This window comes from Cibotium barometz, chromosome 20 (assembly GCF_041138505.1).
Source record: "Cibotium barometz isolate CiBa-2024 chromosome 20, ASM4113850v1, whole genome shotgun sequence".
In the NCBI taxonomy this organism is placed as follows: domain Eukaryota; kingdom Viridiplantae; phylum Streptophyta; class Polypodiopsida; order Cyatheales; family Cibotiaceae; genus Cibotium; species Cibotium barometz.
This window is the reverse complement of record NC_141065.1, coordinates 17,880,082-17,905,673: the sequence shown is the minus strand read 5'-3', so window position 1 is coordinate 17,905,673 and position 25,592 is coordinate 17,880,082. Positions and strand designations below refer to the sequence as shown.

General features: G+C 43.5%; 1 protein-coding gene across 4 annotated transcripts in view; it reads right to left on the bottom strand.

The window, feature by feature from the left end:
• Positions 1–25,592, bottom strand: part of LOC147627611 (uncharacterized) — a 73,868-nt gene that overhangs the window by 33,346 nt on the left and 14,930 nt on the right. For all 4 annotated transcript variants that reach the window (XM_086814519.1, XM_086814522.1, XM_086814521.1 and 1 more), the window contains exons 4-11: positions 23,786–23,908; positions 23,520–23,689; positions 6,317–6,469; positions 5,873–6,067; positions 5,493–5,595; positions 796–1,157; positions 272–415; positions 9–143 (exon numbers count right to left, since the gene is read on the bottom strand). In XM_086814519.1, the coding sequence (XP_086670645.1) occupies positions 9–143; positions 272–415; positions 796–1,157; positions 5,493–5,595; positions 5,873–6,067; positions 6,317–6,469; positions 23,520–23,689; positions 23,786–23,908 (1,385 nt within the window). The remainder of the gene's footprint in view (positions 1–8; positions 144–271; positions 416–795; positions 1,158–5,492; positions 5,596–5,872; positions 6,068–6,316; positions 6,470–23,519; positions 23,690–23,785; positions 23,909–25,592) is intronic.

The window sequence follows — 25,592 nt, the reverse complement described above, 5'->3', positions numbered from 1 at the left end:
GAGGCAACCTGAAGCAATCGTGTTTCACGATCTCTGCTGATGCACCGTAAAAGACATGGGACGAATGCAACCAGTGACTTTAAGTGGGAATCCGTAGCCTTTTTATCAACGCTGCCCGATGACAAACCCAATGACGATAGCATCTACAGAGATTTTAAAGAAAACAAAACAGATCATACAAGCGGAACTCATACAATGAAAATCATGAATTAGAATGAATAATAGAGAATGACATGATGAGAGGGTGCTAACAGATTGCTTCAATAATCACCCTTTCATCTAAGGCATCTTCAACATAATCAAGGATCCTCGTAAGATCACGGTGCTCCATTTGAACTTGCACATCCCCGGCTATTACAGAATCCAGCACGACCTCAGCGATACCCATATTTAAATTGAGGAGTAAAACCTCCACCTGCAGGTTAGGAAGAAAACTTCAAAACCTTTCTTCAAGTAGTATTTTGATGAAATCTTCAGAATATAAATGTATTGATTGTTTCCTTTTTTAAATAGGATAATTAAATTCCAAAAATATGAGTTATATTTATGGGTAACCAATTCGCTCATAAATATGCATTTGTTATCTTCAAATTCAAATATACAATGATATGCAAAAGACAATGAATGCGCTGGTAATACCCATATTTATATCACGACAAAAGCAATTGATACTCTGTGACCAAAAACTCTTACAGACTCTCTTATGATTTGCCCCTCTTTTTGTGATAAACAACAGAAAAGAGTATTTACCGCATTGACTAGGCTTGGCTGTGTATGCAAACCAAGAGAACTAACCTTCTTTGGGAGGTTGATTGGGGGTGCACAAATAGGGAAGGACCCCATCAAATAACGATGAAATGATGGAATCACACAATCATGAATCCACTTCTGATGCTCGGCTCGTTTTGCATCAAATGTTGAATTCCGCAATCTTAACCCACTATCTGTTGTGCTGGTATCGGTACATGACACCAGTTCAAGGTCAGGTTCAATGCAAAGAAGTATGATATGCAGAGCCTGACATATTTTTATCATGCATTCCATGCTGTCTTTGTCAGGGGCTTGACCCGAACATACCAACGGAGCACATTCAGCCCAGCAACTAAAGAGTGCCTTGACAAGAGCATCTGCTAGCTGTAAAGAAAAACTACTTGTCCCTGTAAAGAATGTAACATAGAATTAAGTTAATTAACTTATCAATCATAATAATGCATATTATAATCATAGAATCATAAGTATGAAAATTGAAATGATCAAAATGTAGAAACTAGTCAGACCCATGACCAGTGGGTGCAAGGTAGCCCAGCCACAAAACTTACAAATTACAATAGATGAGGCAACGTGTCCTGTAAGCCACTTGCAGAGATCAGCAGGCTTATCCTAATCATATTTATGTATTAATAGTACGATGAAAGGATGCCAACACTAAGTGCCTCTGATGCTTATACAGTCCTGGGATGGTGGGCAAGTCTAGAAGCTAGCTATCCTCTAAGTTATACAAAACTCTAGTGTCTTAAAGCATCCAACACCCCTACTCTACAAGGCCAACTGGAGTACTATACAAGGCCTGCCCTTGAGTAGGGGTATAGTACTCCGGTTGGCCCGGGGACGTAGTGTCTACACCTTGAATGACCACCGGTTACAAACTAAATGAAAGGGAGATTGTCCAACACATTCTTATGCATGGCATACTTGCATGCCTAGAACTATTTTCACGTGAATTGTTTTACTGTTTGCAAGATCTGTATGTCCAGTTTACAAGCAGGGGACGCCCTCTCGTAAACAGTGCGTGAATCTATATTCTGACCTCGCGTCTTGTGGGTTGTAAACACATGGTAGGTGTGACTCTAAACTCTTTGTTTAGGCCTACTAGGGTTATAGGTCACTTTGTTGTTTTGGAGGTCCGCACTTCATTAAAGTAAGTTTGGGCATCCACACTTCATTAATGAGTGGGCAGACATAATTTGGGTCATTTCTCCCTTCCGGTCGGCCAGACTATTGACCAAGCACCCTCTCCAATTATGGAGAGGTGTGGCCTCAGCTGAGGTGGTCCAATAGCCACCCATTTTGTATATGGAAAGCTTATCCCTCTCTCCCTCCTCCCTCATGAATTAGGCGCCAACTTCAAGAATCAAGAGAGGCTCTCATAAAAACACTATGTACTCTCTGCTTGTACATGATCTAATTACAACTTTCTAGCCCCGGATTGACCTATTCTACTACTCTTTCATGGATTTCTACATGATGGCAAGGATTTTGAGCAATTCTATCCAAAAGCTGAAACTCTAATTCTACAAAAACCTTAATTTTCAACTGAACTAGGCTTTCTTTGATGTCCAATTGCGAACAACCATTGAGGAGAAGCATAAAAAGGCTGCAGATAAGCATAGAAGACATTTGGACATCAAAGAAAATGATTAGGTATTGCTGAAATTCGAGAAAGTCGGACTCAGGAAGGGGCCTGGAAAACCGAAGAATGAGGGCAGAAGATGCACTTGAGAGTCGTCTTTGAAGAGCTTAGGAAACATAGGCTTATGATCAATGGAAAAAAGAGAGAATTCTTTATTTCAAAGATTCACTACCATTGTGTCAAAAGATGGCGTGCGAATGGATCCTCAAAAATCCAAGCCATTAAGAATTGGCCGGAACTCAAATCTATTCATGAGATACCCAATTTTCTTGGTTTACGCTCCTATAGAAGGTTCATATTTCACTTTGCAATGATTGTCTCACCATTGCATGAACCTCAAGTGATTAAGAGGTATTTCTTTTGTCCATGTATGAGAAAGGAAGGAACTGGATATTGCCTTTGCACAGGTGCGGACAGCCATTGAGCGTTCCCAAGAGAAGCATAAAAAGGCTGCATATAAGCATATAAGGCAATTGGACATCAAAGAAAATGATTAGGTATTGCTGAAATTCGAGAAAGCAAGACTTGGAAAGGGGGCTAGAAAGAAGGGATGTATCCTAAGCTCTCTACCAAGTACTATGGATGAGCAAATCAATGAAGTGGGTTTTCTGTTGGCTTAGCCGAATCATTGGAAAATTCACAATGCATTTCATGTAAGCCTCTTGCACAAGTATATGGGACTCAGGCCTATATAACCTATTGTGTAAGATCCACCGAAAAGGGATGAGATAGATGAGGTGTTACAACCTGAGAAAATTGTGTTTTACAAGGAGTGTAAGCTTACAGGTGGCAAACTTTAGAGACGCTACCTTGTGAAGTTCAAGAACTATTCACCTATGGATGCAAAGTGGATAGATGAGGTATACTTTTTGGAGCATCTACAGCTGAGATGACAGCCGATTACAGCTAAATGAAAGGGAGATTGTCTGGCACATTCTTATGCATGGCCTACTTGCATACCTAGACCTGTTTTCACGTGAACTGTTTTACTACCTGCGAGATCTGTATCTCTAGTTTAGAGGCAAGGGACGCCCTCTCATGACCGTGCAAGTGAATCCTCGCTTGTGTACTGTAAACAGGTGGTATGTGAGACTATAAACTCTTTGTTTAAGCTTACTACAATTATAGTTCACTTTGTTGTTTTGTAGGTCCACATTTCATTAAAGTACAACCGGACAACTTGTAAATTTGGGCATCCACGTGTCATTAATGAGTGGGTGGATAAAATATCCCTTCTGGTCGGCCAAGCTATTGACCAAGAACCCTCTCCAATTATGGAGAGGTGTGGCCTCTGCTAAGGTAGTCCCATGGCCATCCATTTTGTATATGGAAAGCTTATCCCTCTCTCCCTCCTCTCTCATGAATTGGGCGCCAACTTCAAGAGAGGCATAATTGGAGTTTCTTACTCGTAAAAACAATCCATACTAGCATACTTGTAAGCTTTTCAACTATAGTCAACCATTTAGAAGCTGAGGAGGATATCACCATTTGGACATTCTTGGCGCTTCCGACCTCTAGACAAGCATTGGACCTATGGACGAGCTCCATAGTGGACATGACGCCTTATGGCAAGGGACTTAAGTCTATGCCAAGGATCCTATGGATTGGCAACTCATCAAGGGCCAATAGGTTGGATATGTGAGGGCAAGGATTTCGGCCTACGCCCATATGCAAAGTATGGTATTCCGGTTGGCTTGGGTCCTGGAGACGTAATGCCACGCTCCCTTGGACATTCTCTTACACTGTGGAGCTTGTACATGATCTAATTACAAATTTCTAGCACCGGATTGACCTAATATGCTATTTTCTCGTGGATTTCTACATGATGTTTTGAGCAAATTATGTCATCGACAAATCCTCCAAAAGGTGAAACCCTAATTCTACTGAAACCCTAATTTTCAAAAACCTTAATTTTACAAAAAACCTAATTCTTCTGAAACCCAAATTTGACATTAACCCTAATTTCAACCAGGGGTGCTATGGTTACTTCGACCTAAAGCTGGAAGGAGTCTATAAATGAAACCGATTCTCCAGTAAGAGTTTCTTACGTTCTCTAAGCCTACTCTACATTCACATTCTTAGCCATTGAGGTCTCTTATGTCTCAGCCTGGCACACACTTGCATGTGTAAGGATGCAAGTGGAGCATAGCTGCTTGTGGCAAGATACTCGAGAACGGGAAGTGAGGTCCTCCACAATCGAAGCTATGGTCTCAACCTCTACTACCACACCACATGTTTAAAGTTATTTTCATATGCATGAATGTCGTTGGAAATCTAGCAAGCATTGCCCATGATGCTTGTATGTAATGTTCCTTGATAATACAATCATATTACAAGGGGGGGTTGGCACTTTCCAGCCCTATTGCATTGTCATTTCAGTCTTCGGCATTGCTATCTTGTTTTGTGCTGTGCCAATTCACTTTGTTTACGAGCATTAATAGTGTGTCTCAATTGTGCTCAACCTCAACTGGTGGAATTACAATATCAGAGTTGATACAAGCTCAGAAATAAAAGATAGTTTGGAGGGAGGGAGAGGGGGAGAGGAGTCCAGGTTGTTTTAGCCCAGACTCATGCAATACAATCAAGCAGGCCACAAGAGCCTAAAAATGCTACGTATGACAGCCAAATTCTTGATTTCTCAGTATGACTTGGTACTCTGCCTAGTTATGTTGATGCAAGCTGAGAAATAAAAGATAACTTACAGGAAGTGACCAGCCCAGTTCTTGTGGTCCCTCATGTAGTGTAGAGTGTACTAGCATAACATCTTGATCTGCACTGTTTGTATGTATTTAAAGTATTTGTTTAAGTGCTCATGGTTTCTAGGTGCACCTAAGTGCAGAACCTTCAGTCTAGCCCCCTTACATATTCTTAACAACCCCTGGAGACATGACAGGTTTCAAGATTTGAACTCATTTGCCACACCTTGCCAGATGTTAATATGAAGGCTGAGCATGCTGCAGCTAGAAACAGGTGTCAGAAGGCGTTTATGGTGTTAGAATGGGAATGTCAGAGTTGAATGTTTACAACGAACAGAAATTTCTGCACTTATCCACTGCAATCAAGAGAAATGTGTATCACAAACCTTGCGACTTAGCATTATCGTCTGCTTCCAGCCTCAAGGATGAATTGACTTCTGGCACAGCACTCTTATACCAATGAAGAGCCAGCACCATTCCCTTTCTACCCTGAGGAAACCAAAAATCTCTCTTGAGAATTTTACACTGAGATTTCACCCCAAAAAAATTACACATCACGTGAGGTCAGACCAAAAAAATTCACACATCACGCGGAGTATCTGGGGTATCAGCCCCTCCCTCCCCCTCCATGCTACTCAGGTCATTTTGCAATACGACATTCCTGACTGGCTTCATCAGCAGTGAAAATTTTTTTGAGGAGTCATCCTTATCCTTATTCCTTGCTTGCTCTGCCTCAACACACACACACAAAAGTTTCATAACATACTCGTGAACACAAAGCATTGTCTGGATGTTCTTGGCCTTCCCTTACACCAGTTGAAGCTCCCATCTTCAGAAACCTAGAACTTGTCCGGACAGCGGATAAGAATCGCAGTAAACTGTCTAGTACTTCAGGAAGTTGGCTTCCAGTCTGACCAGCGACACCCAACTTACCCAGAAAGTCCACATAATACTGAATTATCTGAAACACAAAGAATGCAAGTGAGCAACAAGACTTTCAGAAATATAAAAGAATTTAACCCTGTTTTTAGAACACTGAAGGCTTTCTGCAACTCTTTTCATGCTCCATCATGTCCATGCTTGCACCATAGGCAAGCCAACTAGTCCATGAGTCCATGACAGCACATGCACAAATGTAATAATCTGGCCAAAAATTAAAAAATTCAACCCAATCTTGTAAGCATGTAAGTAGAATGAAACTAAGATTTACCTGGACCGCATAGTCAGCTGCCACAAGTAATGGGTACGATTGTATAAGTGCATCTAAAAAGCCGAATGCTGACATGCGAATGTCCGCTGCCAGATTCGTCATTGCACTAAAGATATACGCCATGACGACAGGAACAAGCGGACGCATCAAAACCTGCACTACATTATGAGTTGAACACTTTTCTGTTTTGTAGATGATAAAGTGCTGTGATACTGTAACAATTTTGCAAAACAAGCACAAACGTAAGAAGCAGAAATACTAAGGGCCCTTCTTAAAATCCATGCTGTAAGCAGATTGTCTTCCCATCAGAAACATCCAACATACCAAATGGGATTTGTAAAGCAAGCTTAACATACTCCTGCTAACTTTGAATATAAGCACCTTTGCTTACCTTCCTAAGCATCGTGTACCTTCAACGGTTTCAGAATTAAAACACCCTAAAAGACCTCAACCTCATAACCTTTACCTTGGCCATACTTCTGCCTTGACCATTTCTTATGTTGTCTCGAACTAGCTTTTAACCATTTCGTTCATATCATCCAATAGCCGGTTGCACTTTCTATTTCTCTGACCCTACCGCTACTCGTAGCCCTTTTTACTATGCCACTCTTTTTGCCTAAGAAGGCATGGTTTCAAAATAGTCAAAATAGAATAATAAAAATGTGTGGCTATAAGAACACCTATCCATGAGGATCTTGAAGCAAAGGCAGCAAAAAACACAGCACAAACCGGCACAAAAAGGTAACGCAAAATCACCCCCCGAAAAAAAAAATCACGAAGTAAAATTGATCAAATTTCTTTTAGGATCTTCTAATTGGTGGTACAAGCTATCCACGCTCAAGTTTGAAGGCAAACCATCAAGTGATTTGATGAGAAACAAGCAGATCATCACTTTCAGGCCTCCTTCACTAATCAGGGGGAGCACTGCATAATCATCAAATTCGAGTCATTGCCGGCGAAAATCTGGGGCTTTCTACAAATATGGAAAAAAATAGCAAATTAAAGCTCTTGGAGCCACACGAAATTGGGGTTTGCAAAAATTAGGGCAAATTTGGCCTAATTACAACTTCCACCCCATCAAGAGTATCCAAAAAGTTCTATGTACTACTCTGCAGCAAACCCTAACCCTAATACTCAACCCCTCTTTGTGTGAGTCCAATAGCATGGTCAATGAAATGCAAAAGGCTTTCTTGTGGAAAGGCCCAAACATTTGTCGATGCAGGGTCTTCAATTTGATGATTTTCTCAACATTTGAAAAAAGCCCCTGGGGTAGAAGTTGTAATTAGGCCAAATTTGCCTAATTTTTGCAAAACCCCGATTCTTGTGGCTCTGGGAGCTTCAATTTGCTAATTTTTTCCATATTTGGGGAAAGCCCCAAATTTTCATGGAGGCAAAGCCTCTAATTTGATAATTACCCCTAATTAGTGAAGGAGTCTTGACAATGATGATCTGCTTGGTTCTCATCAACCACATGATGGTTTGCTAATTTTTTCCATTTTTGGGGAAAGCCCCAAATTTTCATGGAGGCAATGCCTCTAATTTGATAATTACCCCTAATTAGTGAAGGAGTCTTGACAATGATGATCTGCTTGGTTCTCATCAACCACATGATGGTTTGCCTTCAAACTTGAGCTGTGGATAGCTTGTACCACCAATTCAAAGACCCTTGGTTAATCTCTTGTTCATATGTAGCACTACCATAAGCGCTCCTGTTCATACATAGCGCTTATGGTAGTGCTACGTATGAACAAGAGCTTAACCAAGGGCACTTTTTCCCATGTGGTTTTTCCCCTTGGATATCCAGTGTGAAAGGACACCTTATCTCTACTTGGATTATATTGGATGTTAAAAAAGTGTGCCAAGGTTGGCTTGCACATTCACCCTCCACACATTCTGTGTACTCTTGGTGTCTCTCTATCTCTCTCCATCTTTGCAAGTTCTGTGTAGTGCTCAATAGCAAACCCCAACCCTAATTCTTGACCCCTCTGTGTGTGTCAATCCAAAATTTGGTATCAGAGCTCTCTGCTTATTGCTGCTCGCCCAGAGCCAGTTGCCCTCGCATGCGCTGCCTTACACATCACCCTTTTGTGCGCCTTGCTATTTACACAGTCGACCCCAGGCATCACTAGTGCCTGCAGCTCCACCGCCGCCACCCAACCCAGGCGCCACTAGCTCCTCCCCTAATGGGCGGAGCTTGTGATAGAGCCGCTCAGCCCAGCTGGCTAAGGGGGGGGGGGACATTGGGCTAAGCAGCCTGCTCTAGGGGCTTACCCGGCGACCCCCCGATTTTCAGCCCCCTTGGCGAATTTTTTTCACGGCCTCCTCTTCAGAGTCTTGCGCTTGGCGGTCCCATCTACCTCTGTGCCAAGCCCGCCTCGTCGTCCATGCTCATCGCTTGCTACAGACCTTCCCTATGAGTATACATTTGGGCTTTTATAGCACGCACGTTTTGCTGTGCAATACAAGTATTTTGAGAGTCTCAAAATTAGGGGCTTTTTTGAAATTCATGCAATTCAGTACAAATTGGGGCTAAAATTGTATGCAAAATTTGGGCCTTTCTGGTTGGAGGATGTATTGGGGTAACAATGCAAAGATTTAACACATTAATGTGTTTTGGACACTTCAATGGTGTAACTTTACACACAAGCATTACAGTGTGGATTTGAATACCATGGCTCAAAATGCTACAAATGTATTTGGTGTGCTATACCAAGAGGATAAGCTCGATGGGTCAAACTACTCCCTCCAGAGTTTCATGATTTTGAATTTGCTGGTAGCCAAAGGGCTTTGGGGCATTGTGTGTGGCGATGATAGACGCCCGATTACCTTGCAGCCAACAACACCTCAGAGGGGAGCTTCTCAAAGAGCTCTAGGAGCCAAGGTAGAGCTCACTGCTCCTACGCAAGAGCAGAAAAGATAGGATTCAAGGGATGCACAAACCATGTCTTCGATACATAGTCACAAAAAAATTTGCTTCGTTCATTCAAAACCTTCAAAACGTTTTGAAGCAAAACGTTTCTAGAAAACCTCAAAACCTATTTGCCATGGAAGTTTCCGAAAAAAAATCACATTTTTTCAACTTTTCTTTTTGGGTTTTTGTTTTTCCTAGAGTTGATCCTTTTGTAGTAGCAACTTGAGTGCCCATGTATGTATATATATATATATATATACATATATATATATATATATATATATATATATATATGTGTGTGTGTGTGTACATATATATATATATGTGTACATATATGTATATATATGTATATATATGTATACATACATATATATACATATATATACATATGTATGTATATATATGTATATTTCGTAAGTATATATATATGTACATATATGTACATATGTACATATATGTACATATATATGTATACATATATGTACATATGTACATATATGTATACATATATGTATATATATATGTATATATATATATATATATACTTACGTATATACATGTATATATATGTATATGTATATGTATACATAATACATATATGTATATATGTATATGTATATATGTGTGTGTGTGTGTGTGTGTGTGTGTGTGTGTGTAAGATGATGCATCAGCATGGCAACGGCCTAAAAAGCCAATCCATGCAAAACCCCATGTGGTCCCCACTCGTAACTGGACTGCTTCAATACCCTCTAATGGTCAATCTAGTCGCTCAGCTGAAATTAGTAGTGTGGGAAGGCTATGGGCTGCGGTCGTTAAAGAGGGTCCATTCTTTGCCAATAACATTTATGATGTGGGTAATGTTTCAATGGGCTTTGAGGTTCCTGTCCCCTCACATGGTGTTGCACGCAGTTAGGCACCTACGCAAATCGAATCATGAGCTTCTTCATCCTTCATCATTTCCATATGTATATACCATTGAAATGCATTAGCATTAACATACATGGCCTCTGCAACCCCAATAAATGGAGGCTCTTTTGGGCATATGTAAATAGTATGCAACCACATGTAGTGTGTGTGCAAGAACACAATCAACACCTATTTGCTAGTAGAAATGGTGCTTTCTCGGGGTATCAAATTTTTTATGCTTGCAAAATCAACTTTTCAGGTACTTTCATCATGGTTAAACACGATTTGCAGCCATGTGTCGCATACAATGACTCACACGGACAGTGGATGGTGGTGCAGTGTCTCATTGTTGGTGAGGTTTACGAGTTTGCTAGTATGTATGCTTCACATACATCGCTTCGTAGAGTAGAACTGTGGCGCTCCATCCGGTGTCACCCATGGGTTACAAATGCATTTCTCACAGGGGATTTCAATAACTCACCTAGCATGAGGATAACTCCTCACATAGTTCCCATATGTTGCGAGCTGAGCAAGCAGAATGGCATAGTACAATTGAGGGTTTGCAAGCTTTGGATCTCTGGAGACGGCTCATGCCAGACACTCCTGGATTCACATTTCAGCATAATGCTCAGCCGCACTATTTTGCCCGTCTTGATCGATGGTATTTGTTAAATGCAAATCAATATGATGCGCATATGGATTGACCACACAATGTGTCTGTCTGATAATGCCCCGTTGTGGTTAGCTCTATACTTTGGAATGGGGATTCATGACCCACCTTTGCCGCATAAACGATTACTTCTCATCAACAATAGTTACCTCACTCATGATGCATTTGTTGATTTGGTACGCTCGGCTGTGCAACCCCTTTTGCTATAGTTGAATGAGGATATTGACATTGCATGGCGTTGTTTTGTTTCACGTATGCAAATGCTGATAAGGGACATGGGTGCTTTACGGGAAAGGGTGGCAGAGGCCAAAAGCATTGTGCAGTCTTACACTGAACTTAGTCATACAAGACCACTGACTGTCGAGAAAAATGTCACTCATGGATGTTGAATCTTGTATCAAGGACAATGATAAACGAAAGATTGCAAAGTGGCAAGTGCGTGCCCGGCAAAAATCAATGCTTGATAAGGAACGCTCTTCCAAGTCCTTTTTCAAAGGTCTCCATGCATCTAGACAAAAGCAAGGCATAGCACGTCTTATGTTGTCTAATGGCACGTGGACCTCTACTAAGCAACAGCTTGCGGAAATGCGTCACTCTCATTTTAGGGATTTGTTTGCCCGTCCTATGCCACTTATACAGGATGCATTGGCTCCTCGCACTATGCTTTTGGATGAGGTTACACCGATCCTATCACTTGATAAGGCACAAGGCTTGGAATTGAAGCTTCCATTGCTATGCAAGATTAATCAATGTTGGCGTGACGACATGTTGCCTCATTCTTGGAAGGAAGGCTTGCTCAAATTGCTCCCAAAAAAGCAACTCTGTGAGAATTTAGGTGACTGGAGGTCCATCTCTCTTATGCTAGTTGTTTATAAATTGGTCACCAAAATGATAGTTAATCGCATTAAGGGCTACCTTCACTCAGGATTGCACCCGGCACAATACGGCTTTCATGGACAACATAGCAAATGCCTACATGGGTATTGAGTATGCCAACTACACTGACCAGGATGTCCTGATCATGCAAGTAGATATTGCTAAGGCATTTGACACTGTTCACTTGGACGGGGTGATGGATCGGATGGGCTTTGAACCCAAAATGCGAAATGTGATTTATTGGCTATACCAGGGGGGTACTGCTCAATGCATTTTTTGGTCGGGAACTTTCGGCCGCTTGGACCTTGGGTAAATCGGTACGTCAAGGCTGCCCACTTAGTGCGCTGCTTTATGCCATTGCCACACACCCCTTGCTGTTATATATTGACAAGCTTACCCAACAGGGTAGCTTGCATGGTATTGCGATGCCGAATAGTTCTCACTTTGTGGCACAAGCATATGCTAATGACTCCTCCTCCTTCCCTAGAAATACCCCAACGGATTTGCAACAGATTATGGATGCCCTTTTGCTTTATGGGCTCGCAGCTGGGTTGCATGTCAATTTTCGAAAGTCGAAGCTGTTATCAGTCCGCCACCATCTTTGGCATTCTTATCTTTGGCCAGGTCAAATTGTTCCACCCAGTCAATTGGTCAGGCATTTGGGATACCCGATTGGCTAGGATGTTTCTTTGAAAGATGATATGGTCTAGGTGTTGACTCGATTGGAGTGCAAAATTGATTACTGGAAGCTATCCACTTGGCCTTTGCATATCCACTTGCGAATTGTCCAGTCGATCATCATAACATCCAGGGAACTCACTCCGATCTCAAAGCATTCATTGGAGTCGAGCCTTTCCTCGGCCTTTAGAGTTGGATCACCCAAGAAAGGCTTATCATCTATCGACTTTGGGAATACGTATGGTACAGGATGTGGTTGATGAGCATGGTATGGTTCTTTCTTTCCCCAGGGCCACCAAGCAATGGCATCTGGGCATGCATCATAGGCCAATATGGTGCGCCATGGCTGAACTTCTGACTCCATTTCAGCTGGTAACCCCTCTTGAGGAGGAGGATTCATTACAAGATTGGCATTTTGATCATTAGCACCCGGGTTATGCCTCATTCCCATTTCAGCTCCTCACTGCTTCCAAGGCCTACCGTTTGCTTATTCCTCAGCCTTGGATAGTGGAACATGGAAACAGGCTATGGCACTTGAATAAGCCTTTGCCCTAGTGGAAATTGACTTTAAAAAAGGTGTGGAAGTCAAAGTTGCCACTTAAGCAGCGGGTCTTTTTTTGGTGATGCATTACAGGCGCGCTACCAGTTGGCACTCTACTAACTCAAAGGCATATTGCTCCAGCTTTATGTCGGTGTTGCTGCCTTATGCCCGAGACTATACCCCACTTATTGTGGAGTTGCTTGCATTCTCACGATTTTCTTTAACACTTGACAGCACTGCTGTAGAATAGATTCCCTCGACAACGCTTTGGGCGACTTTTTTTTATTTTTGACAGATTGTCCCCGACCTTACCAGGGTATGATGACTTCTTCGCATGGGTGCGCTTCTGGGCTCTTTGGACCATCTATTCCACCAGAAATCATCTGCACTTTTCTGGTGATGTTGTTCATCCCTTCCCCTATTTTCGTGCTGCCCTACTCCGATCTCTTCGAGATTGCTATTGAAACCGATCCCGTCAAGTGGGAAAGACTCCGTTGGACACCCACACGCTTAATAGCACAACTTTAAAACCACAAATATGAAATGGACAACTTAAAACAACTTGAAAAGTAAATGAACAGAAATGGAAAGATGGACACCAGCACTGGGGCCGGAACGGGCCGACCCCCCCCTCAATATATGATATATTTATTGGGAGTATTTAAAGAATACAATGCTCCATGGGTTCTGAGAACCAGATAATGTCCATGTACATATGAAAACAATACCAAACAAGTAGGCTCGGATTTCGATGAATAAAACTCGGAGCAGTACGACCACTGGTGTGGTCCAATCGCTACGGTCCTGTGCTTTCACTGGACTCCGCGGAGAGCACCACACTGGTGTTCCGAGACCACGCACAGACAGGCGCTCTCGTACTAACGCCTGGCTCTCCCGATCTCAGCACCTTTGGACCGAGGTTCGCCCATATAGCTTGGACAACCCGGCACCGAACGGGTGTAGGCCGAGCGGGACGAATCTTTTATCAGATTTAAACTTATAATACTTTACTCAAATCTGAAAATCACTTACTTGTTGAAGGTTGATAGAGAACCAATACTTATGGCGTTTGTGTAGACTTTGATACCACCCAAGAGATGTAGAGACTTCTTGTAGCCACCAACGGGAAAGAAGTACAACCTGAGTAGCTGGAGCGTGGCCTGCTGGTGAATGGAACAACAACTGGTTGCTGTAATATGCTGCTGGAGATGGCCTACGTCTGCCTGCAAAGAAGCTAGGCGGCACAGCCTGTGGGTAAACAGCCGCCTATGGAAGCAACGTGCAGTCTGCAAAAGAACTCACGCAGAGGAAAAAGGGCAGCGCCTCTTGCTGGATGTTCAGTCGCCTGAAGAGGAGATGGCCTCTCTTGAGAGCATGCGCCTGTTGCAAGTGTAGGAGAGGCTAGTGAAGCGCACAACCGCCTGGGAGACAGTATGCGCAGCAGTACAGGGAAAAGATGGCAGACAGCCACCTGCAGATGGAAGACAGCCGGTTCAGTCGCCTGTAGAAGGGCAGGCGCAGCTGGCAGAATAGTAGGTGCTGCCGTCTTTGTGCAGGGCAGGCAGTCGCCTCATGGATGAGAAGCCGTACAGCAGCAAGCGTAGCAATCTCCAGCCGCCAGGAAGTTACGAAAGGTGATGAAGCAACGCCAGGAAGAAGCGATCATGTCCCACGCTTGAAGGAAGGCCCTTTTTTTAATAAAATTAATGTGGAGATAACCTTAGTGTTGTCCACGCTTGCATATGGGGGATTAGTGGGGGTAGGTGACCATGCCCACCCCCACACTCACTTAAAAGTGAGGCTCCCCACCTTGGCCCCAAAGTGGGTGCCCAAAGGGGGTGCCCACTTTTAAATAAGTGTGAACCCCTAACCTTATAAATCAAAGGGTTAGAATTTATAACATTAAAACAACATGTACCATATACTTACCACCTGTTCACATGCACTGAAATTCGTCAGAATACAGGGCAAACTTCACGACTCACTGGCAGGCGTCCCCGCTCAGTAAGTAACACGTCAGGCAGGCAAACACACGAATACATGTCATGCGAAAACAGTTTCAAGCATACAAAATATGTGTGCATGTGCAAAAAGTAACATGGACATATCTCCCGTTCATGGAACATGTACAAAATATCTGTCGGCACAAAACTGGCACGACATAAAAACATAAAATCCTGGTCTTCCTATGGAGTGACAGTCCCATAGGTAAGACACAGTTCCAGGCACGAGTTTCCCTAGGTGTGACAGTTCCATAGGTAAAACACGGCACGAATACTGGCTCTTCCATGGCGTGACAGTCCCATGGATCGAACACAGTCCAGGTCATACACGGGTGGCACTGATCTGGCTCCCGTCCATACGACACCATCCTGCTAACACACGGGTGGCACCAGTCTGGCTCCCGTCCATGTCAGCAAAATACTGGCCTCTTCACATGAGACACCGGCCTGGCCTCAAGTGAACGAGACGCAAAAGCTAGGAATGGACCAAATGGTCGGCCAATTGGTGACATCCCCCCGGGCTTCTAAAGAGTTGACCTCAACTTAAAAGCCTCAAGATATGCCTGCAACAATTGCGGATAATCTGCAAAATAATCCTCATTTACCCATTTGGCATCAATAGGCAAATAATTTTTAAACTTCACAAGGTATCTCCTGGAAAGCTTTCCTACAGGTAGCTTTCTCTCCTTGTGAAAAACAATCTGTTCTGGCTGGAGGATCTCCTCAAGCTCTTCAATCTCTGGCGGATCTTCTGTGACAGGCTCATCAGGATCTGGCCCCACATATTTCCGAAATAGACTCACATGAAAAGCATTGTGAATCTTCCAATGACTAGGTAGAGCAAGCCTGTAGGACACTTCATTGATTTTGTGAATCACCTTGAAGGGTCCATAATAGCGAGGAGAAAGCTTAGGATATGATCCTTCTCGTCCTGGCCTCTTCCGAAGCCTAGCCTTCTCAAATTTCAGCAATACCCAATCACCTTCTTTGACTTCCATGTCCCTTCTATGCTTGTCAGCAGCCTTTTTATGCTTATCCTGAGATCTTGCAATGGTTGTCCGCACCTGACCAAAGGCAACATCCAAGTCACGAACATATTCATCAGCTGCAAAAATCTCATCCTTTGTACGAAGGATGGGTGGCAAGACCACTCTGCCATAAACAATCTCAAACGGAGCCTGTCCTGTGGAAGCATGGATCGTATTGTTGTAGGCAAACTCAACAAGTGGAAGATACTTCTCCCATGCACTCTTTTGATCTGCTACATAACACTTCAACAAATCCAACACTGCTGAATTTGCAGCTTCACTTTGGCCATCCGTTTGGGGATGATAAGCTGATGAAAACTCAAGCTTAGTACCCATATTATCAAATAAAGCCCTCCAAAATAGGCTTGTAGTCCTGGGATCTCTATCCCCAACAATGGATTTAGGCATACCATGATGCTTGAAAATATTAGCAAGAAAAAGCTTTACCATATGATCAGCTTTGATGGTTTTCTTGACGGGCAAGAAGTGAGCTTGCTTGCTAAACCTGTCCACAATAGTCCAAATAGCATCATTCCCATGCTGGGATCTAGGCAAATCCATAATAAAATCCATCGTGATACTTTCCCAAGGTTGCGAGGGAATAGGCAATGGCTGAAGCAAACCTGGAGGCTTTTGCCTATCAAATTTCACCTTTTGGCAAGTGATACATGCACGCACATAAGCCTCAATGTCTTTACGCATGCTTGGCCAAAAGAAATACCTCTGAATCATGCGAGTAGTAGGCATAATACCTCTATGACCAGCATAAGGTGGAGCGTGACATTCGTCCATAACCTTTGGACGCAAATCCTTCACCACACATAGGCAATTATCCTTCATGAGATAACCCTCATTGATAACATAAGAGGCATGTGAATGACCAGCCATCAAATCAGTCCATACATGGCAAAAATCAGCATCCAAATGATACAAATCTCTCATAGCAGATAGATCTCCATGAGAGGCCACTGAGACTGCAGCAATATAAGGCCTCCTAGAAAGTGCATCGGCCACCACATTTTTCTTTCCTGGAGTATGCACAATCTGAAAATGAAACATGGAAAGAAAATTTGCCATTCTCATCTGCTTCTCTGAAAGCTTGGTTTGAGATAGAAAGTATCTCAAGCTTTGATGATCTGTCTTGACCACAAATTCAGCCCCAAGAAGGTAGTGTTTCCAAATCTTTAAGGCGTGAATTACAGCCAAGAGCTCTTAATCATAGATATCCATATGAAGCTCAGCATCATGCAAACGACGGCTCTCGTATGCAACTGCATGCCCTTCTTGATTTAGGACAGCTCCTATGCAATCACCACAAGCATCACATTCAACCACGAATGACTTGTGCAAGTCAGGAACAATCAATACTGGACCACATATGATCGCATGCTTGAGCTGCAAGAAAGCATCCTGTTCCTTTGAAGTCCATTTGAAAACAGTTTTCTTCTTCGTGAGATCATGTAGAGGAGTGGCAATCATAGCAAAATGCCTTATGAAACGCCTGTAGTACGAACATAATCCCAGAAAACTACGTACTTGATGTACGTTTTGCAATTCGGGCCAATTCCGAATAGTCTCTATCTTTGCAGGATCCATTGTAACTCCATCCTTGGATACAATATGACCCAGATAATGAATCTCTGAAAGGAAAAACTCACTTTTCTTGGCATTGACGAAAAGTTTATGCTTCCGCAACTCTTCGAACACTGTGACCAAATGAGTTCTGTGTTCTTGCTCATTCTTGGAGAAAACCAAGATATCATCAAAGAAGACTCCTGTAAACTTACGATGGGATCGGAATATCCTATCCATCATACGATTAAAAGTAGCAGGAGCATTGGTGAGACCAAAAGGCATTACCAAGAATTCATATAATCCGAAGGCTGTCCTGAATGCAGTCTTATGGACATCTTGTGACACCACGCGTATCTGGTGATAACCACTCTTCAAATCAAGTCTGCTAAAGCAAGCTGAACCATCAAGCTTATCCAAGATATCATCAATACGTGGAATAGGAAATCTGTTCTTGATGGTAAGCTTGTTCAAAGCTCGATAGTCTACACACATACGGAATGATCCGTCCTTCTTTTGAACAAGAAGCACAGGAGAGCAGTAAGGTGAGGAACTGGGCTGAACCAAACCTTTCTCTAAAAGCTCGTTTACCTGCTTCATAATTTCTTCTTGCTGTGCAGCACTCACTCGGTATGCGGGTTTGTTAGGTGGAGAATTACCTGGCACAAGATCTATGCAATGATCTTCGGGCCTTTGGGGAGGTAATTCACCTGGCAATGAGTCAGCAAAACAGTCTTTGAATGCATTAAGAAAATTCAGCCTATCATTAGACATGGCATCCACACTTTGATGATTTGGCACAAGACTATCACGGACAAAAATCAAGTACGCTGAAAGACTCTTTTTCATTGCTTTATTAATTTGGATGTGTGATACAACTGGGATGGAATCCCCTTCTTTGCCAGCATCAATAAAGTGCATGCGGCCTTTATGCATAAAAGAAATCATATTAGACTTGTAGTCTTTGCGGGGCTCAAGCCTATGATGCCACGGCTTGCCCAACAATACATCACATCCATTCAGAGGAGCAACTAAGAAATGCTCATTGTCAAGGTAGCCCTGTATATGAATACGCAACTTCCCAATCAAAGGGGTAACCTGCACCTCTTTACCAATAAATGCAGCTTCGGCTTCAATCTGAGGTCCCATGCTTTCAACCTCAATACCCAATGCAGCTGCCATTTGCATAGAGATGAGATTGTCAGTTGCACAGTCATCAAACATGAAAAGTGCGGGCTGATCCTTGATTTGTCCCCAAGCCTTGCAAACCATACGCTCTTTAGCATCATGACCTGTATTACCTTGCACATCAGGAACTGCATGAACATTTGCTTTGGTGTGCTTGTCCTCGTGCTTTGGTTTGCGATCTGGGCATTGCCGAAACATGTGGTCTTTGCTACCACAAGAAAAGCATTTTCCATCCTTAGCATATTGCTCTCTTTGCTCCGGGGTTAATCCAAATTTGTTCTTCCTTGGGCCCTGTTCTTTAGATGGGTTGTTTTCAGCTTTACCACCCTTGTAAGGCTCCCGGAAGTTCTTTTTGGATGGCTGTCCGCCCTTTTGCTGATTTGGGACAGCCTTGTCCTTCGCCTTGGAACCTCCTTGATCCTGCTTGATCTTGAGCACCAATTGCTCTGTAGCAAGGGCAGAAGCTGTGAGTTGTTGCAACGTATGTTTTGGGTGCAATTCAATACCCGATCTATAAGCAGGTTGCAATCCAGAACGAAACTTCCTCTTTCTTTCATCCTCTGTGATTAGCATGAAGGGAGTCACTTCCAGCAACACTTTCCAAAATTTATTAACATACTGTTGCACACTCTCATTATCTTTTTGTTCCAGCCTGTCCCACTTTTGAGTGAGAGTTTGCTCCGCATTGGGTGGCAAGAACTGAGCATAAAATCTATCTTTGAATTCCTTCCAAGTAGAGATGGGATCCTTGGTGATCTTTTCGGTGATCCACCAATGGGCAGCAGTGCCTTTCAGAAACATGCTAGCATGGCGCACCTTTGACTTTTCTGTAAAGTCCTCATCGCTAAAAGCAATGTCGAACTGTGCCACAAACGCTAACACCTTAGAGGCATCATGTTCACCATGAAAGACATCAAATTTGACAGATTTATCACCTGCTTTGAACTCCTTGAGCTTCCTGGCATGAGGCTCATGGTCCTCTCTTTTTCTTTTCCCCTTATCCAACGGGGTAGCCCTGTCTGCATGGGCTCCATGGGCCGTCAAAGAAGCTTCATGGGGCACGGTGGCATGTGCTCCACGAACTCGAAGCTCAGATGCATGTGACTTACCTGCATATGGCATAGTCTCTCCATGAGACAACTCAGAAGGCAAAATTTTTCTGGAAGCAGACCTGTCACCATGAGATACATATCTTGCATGCATGTGACTTTCGCGCCCTCCATGAGCACTGGCATACATAAATCTGTCAGGCTTAGTGCCTTGGGGAGAGGATGCATGACGAGAGGTGACAGTCACCTCTTCCTTTTGCATATAAGATTTCAGCCTCTGGGAGGCGGGATCTCCATGCTTTAAACGAGGTGGATTTCTGAATTTTAGCTCTCCGTCATCCCCCTCTTTGATATCACCCTTGCGAAGGAGATAGGCAAGTGCCAACTCCCTTGGTTTCTTGCCCACTTCACGAGCCACTGATTCAAAGGTTACATCAACCATAGCATCAGCCTTCCTGGCTTCAATAGCACTTTGCAAATGTGGATCTTCATGCAAAAACTTCAATTCTTGCTCTTGAGCCTACAAAAGTTTTCTCATATGTTCCATTTCAGCTTTCATAGCATCAGGGTCTTGTTCAAGCATAACTGTCTTTCCTGGAGACAGTTGACCTTTGGATTCACTATCCATAACCCTTTCAAGAGGCTTGTGTCTACCTCGCAGGGCATCAGACCCACGAGAAGCACTAGATGGACCCCTCGAATTTGGTACTTCCAAAGGGTTGCCTTGGCTGTCCATTGTGTTCAAAGTTTGCTAAAAGCGGGATGTCCAGTACACAGGTTCGTTTCCCCACTAGGAAGAGGGAAACAACCGTGCTCTGATACCAATGAAACCGATCCCGTCAAGTGGGAAAGACTCCGTTGGACACCCACACGCTTAATAGCACAACTTTAAAACCACAAATATGAAATGGACAACTTAAAACAACTTGAAAAGTAAATGAACAGAAATGGAAAGATGGACACCAGCACTGGGGCCGGAACGGGCCGACCCCCCCCTCAATATATGATATATTTATTGGGAGTATTTAAAGAATACAATGCTCCATGGGTTCTGAGAACCAGATAATGTCCATGTACATATGAAAACAATACCAAACAAGTAGGCTCGGATTTCGATGAATAAAACTCGGAGCAGTACGACCACTGGTGTGGTCCAATCGCTACGGTCCTGTGCTTTCACTGGACTCCGCGGAGAGCACCACACTGGTGTTCCGAGACCACGCACAGACAGGCGCTCTCGTACTAACGCCTGGCTCTCCCGATCTCAGCACCTTTGGACCGAGGTTCGCCCATATAGCTTGGACAACCCGGCACCGAACGGGTGTAGGCCGAGCGGGACGAATCTTTTATCAGATTTAAACTTATAATACTTTACTCAAATCTGAAAATCACTTACTTGTTGAAGGTTGATAGAGAACCAATACTTATGGCGTTTGTGTAGACTTTGATACCACCCAAGAGATGTAGAGACTTCTTGTAGCCACCAACGGGAAAGAAGTACAACCTGAGTAGCTGGAGCGTGGCCTGCTGGTGAATGGAACAACAACTGGTTGCTGTAATATGCTGCTGGAGATGGCCTACGTCTGCCTGCAAAGAAGCTAGGCGGCACAGCCTGTGGGTAAACAGCCGCCTATGGAAGCAACGTGCAGTCTGCAAAAGAACTCACGCAGAGGAAAAAGGGCAGTGCCTCTTGCTGGATGTTCAGTCGCCTGAAGAGGAGATGGCCTCTCTTGAGAGCATGCGCCTGTTGCAAGTGTAGGAGAGGCTAGTGAAGCGCACAACCGCCTGGGAGACAGTATGCGCAGCAGTACAGGGAAAAGATGGCAGACAGCCACCTGCTGCAGATGGAAGACAGCCGGTTCAGTCGCCTGTAGAAGGGCAGGCGCAGCTGGCAGAATAGTAGGTGCTGCCGTCTTTGTGCAGGGCAGGCAGTCGCCTCATGGATGAGCAGCCGTACAGCAGCAAGCGTAGCAATCTCCAGCCGCCAGGAAGTTACGAAAGGTGATGAAGCAACGCCAGGAAGAAGCGATCATGTCCCACGCTTGAAGGAAGGCCCTTTTTTTAATAAAATTAATGTGGAGATAACCTTAGTGTTGTCCACGCTTGCATGTGGGGGATTAGTGGGGGTAGGTGACCATGCCCACCCCCACACTCACTTAAAAGTGAGGCTCCCCACCTTGGCCCCAAAGTGGGTGCCCAAAGGGGGTGCCCACTTTTAAATAAGTGTGAACCCCTAACCTTATAAATCAAAGGGTTAGAATTTATAACATTAAAACAACATGTACCATATACTTACCACCTGTTCACATGCACTGAAATTCGTCAGAATACAGGGCAAACTTCACGACTCACTGGCAGGCGTCCCCGCTCAGTAAGTAACACGTCAGGCAGGCAAACACACGAATACATGTCATGCGAAAACAGTTTCAAGCATACAAAATATGTGTGCATGTGCAAAAAGTAACATGCACATATCTCCCGTTCATGGAACATGTACAAAATATCTGTCGGCACAAAACTGGCACGACATAAAAACATAAAATCCTGGTCTTCCTATGGAGTGACAGTCCCATAGGTAAGACACAGTTCCAGGCACGAGTTTCCCTAGGTGTGACAGTCCCATAGGTAAAACACGGCACGAATACTGGCTCTTCCATGGCGTGACAGTCCCATGGATCGAACACAGTCCAGGTCATACACGGGTGGCACTGATCTGGCTCCCGTCCATACGACACCATCCTGCTAACACACGGGTGGCACCAGTCTGGCTCCCGTCCATGTCAGCAAAATACTGGCCTCTTCACATGAGACACCGGCCTGGCCTCAAGTGAACGAGACGCAAAAGCTAGGAATGGACCAAATGGTCGGCCAATTGGTGACAGCTATGATCTTGGCGAGCTTTCTCTCCAACAGTTTGAAGAATTTTCCCAATTTTTTTACTTCGTTCTCATAGTTCCACCTGCTTCGGGCGACTATGACTGTACAGTTAACTATTTAATATAAACAGTGGTTTCACAAAACAAAATGTGTGTGTGTGTGTGTGTGTGTAATTTTTCGAAACCTACGGTTTTTTTAGCGACAAACAAAACCTTTTGAAAAAGAAACCTTTGAAACCTCGAAACATTTCTTGCGACTATATTTTGATAGACTTCTTACAAAAGATCTATCATTCCGCACATTCAGTCTTGCAAGACAGCAAAGCTTGCATGGGAAACTTTGGAAGCAATGTATCAGGTACACAACGAGGCAAGAGTTGCCTACGTGAAGAGACAATTGGACACTCTTTCCATGGATGAGGGTGACTCTATGGAAAATCACCTCACCAAAGTGAAAGACTTGCAAGAACCGTTGCTTAACATTTTTGAGGTTAATCCTGACAAGCAAATTTTTTGCCCCCTTCTTACTTGGGCTTCCACACCTCTCTCAATCTTTCTATGAGAGGAGGTGCTGATCCAGTCACCTTTGATGGGTACTCCTCTGCAGCAAACCCTAACCCTAGTACTTCACCCCTCTATGTGTGTGAGTCCAACATTTGCGACCTGCTTGCTACATATGTAAGTGCCACTCACGTACAAAAGGTAGAAGGAGATAATTGATGATCAACCAATAAGGCAACGTTCACATTTTTATGTTATGTGTAGCATAAAATCAGCAAGCACTATGCTTTACAAAACTAACATGTAAAGTAACACCAACCAAACACAAACCAGCTTCAACACGACAGACCTCTTAGGCCTGAAAAAACAAGAGCAAACAGTGATTAGGGTAGCTGTTTTTGTACCTGAGGAAGGCCTGCAAATACCGTCATGCGCAACAAGTCTAGTAGAGCCTGTCTTACATTTTTGTTCTTATCTGTTATACGTGGACATAACTTCTCCACCAGAGTAACTGTGTGCAGGCTTAGCTCTTTTGGATGTCGAGCAAGGAGATCCTTAATGCCTGAGAGAGCATCTGCAAAAGGCAAGTTTTGGTCAAAGGTTTGCTGCCACTTAAAGATGAAAAACTTCTATTAGTCAAGAGTATTATCTTAGTTCTTGTAATCCAAACCTTTTCGAACGTTGTCATTATAATGAGTTGTTTGTGTAAGTAGCTCCTTCAATGTTTGCCTTCGACTATTTATTGCCAAGCCATCTTTATCCTGAGCCACACTTTGTCCAGGTAAAATAATAGCTGTTCAAACACAAATTCAAATCGCTTGATTAGTCTCTCTCTCTCTCTCTCTCTCTCTCTCTCTCTCTCTCTCTCTCTCTCCTCTCTCTCTATTTTATTTCATGTTCCATGATGAGATATGCCATGGACATTATTGTATCACTTTGGTCTCATAGGCCCATTGGGTCTTTTGTAGACGCTTAATACATCTTTCATTCTTTCTCTGGTGGACCACAGAAAAGCTGGAATGGTCCAAGTCATGGAAGCCTGCGGAGCAAGGAAGTGAATGGTTTACCGCAAGGGTAGGGTCATAATCACAGACAAACACCCCACGTAACAAGCACAAGGTCTGTACAACCATAGAAAAATATTAACATGGTTATATGGAATTGCAAGGAAGGTTTTGCAGAGACGTTCAAAGGGAGAGAGATACACAGAGACTCACCAAAACCTTGAGAGAGGGCTACCCAAGGTGTCTGAATATGGTTGGGAGTCAGCCTTTAGAAAGTAAACATGCACCATTTTTGTTGTGGTTGTTGTTGTTGTTGTGTGTGTGTGTGCGTGTGTGTGTGGGGGGGGGGGGGGGGGTTCAGAAGGAGTAGAATGCTTGTTTTGGCTTCGTATGCACAATATTCTCACGGTAATTTAACCGGATGATAAGGCCCGATTTATGTGGATGCATTTAGCCAGGCTTGGCTTGAGGTTTATGTACATTGCAGTATGCTACTTCACACTTGAGAAATCATGTTTTGCATGTGCCTTGATGCCAAAAGGAGAGTCCCCATAAACACCATTGTTTGCAAACATTGTAGAGTTCTCCCAACAAGGAGATGTTCTCTTGTTGGGCAATTTTAATGCACGAACATTGAGGGAACATATCTCAATTGTTGATTTCCAGGATAATGCCATCATGTTGTCCAAGATTGATCTCGATGAGGTGTGTTTGCAATTGGCCTCTTGAGGATACCGCACCTATTTCACCATATGTGAGACATTTCCTAGAGATGGGATCATTATTGGCCATGCAACGGGCAGATCTGCAGAGCCTTCTACAGGCTAACCCCATGCTCGATATCCTTGATGGCAACCTCCCCCTTAGCTCCATAGGTTGTATGATGATGATGGTCCCACTTTGTATTATATGGCTCGGATTTGACATTCCCAGCTCATAGCTCTAGTCTTTGTCTTCTATTGTACCATGATGAGATTACATGAGAATTTATCCACCCTGGATCATATCTGCACTCTACAGGTCATCATAAAGAAGGCGAGGTCATGGAAGTAACATGTATACTGTTGCTTTGTGGATTTTCGCAAAGCTTTTGATTCCGTCCCCCTATCCTACCTATTAGGCCGTTTGCAGGTGATAAAATGCTGAAAAAATGCTAAAACGGCACCCAAAAAATGGTGCAAATAGCAGAGAAAATATGCTAAATGGGCCAGATACAAGCATGCAGGGAGTCCATCTGGGGATGAACAATATTTCCAACATGTGACACGGTTTGGAGCATCATCACCCTCTATGAGTCCGTCACCAAACGAGTGAGAGCCCCAGGAAGTACATTGCAGAAGATTTCCAGCACTATTGGAGTGAAACATGGTTGCCCTCTATGACCCACTCTTTTTGCCCTCTACATTGATGAGATCTCGAGCTTCATTGACGGATTAGGGCCTACTACTATATGTAGATGACATCGTCCTCCTC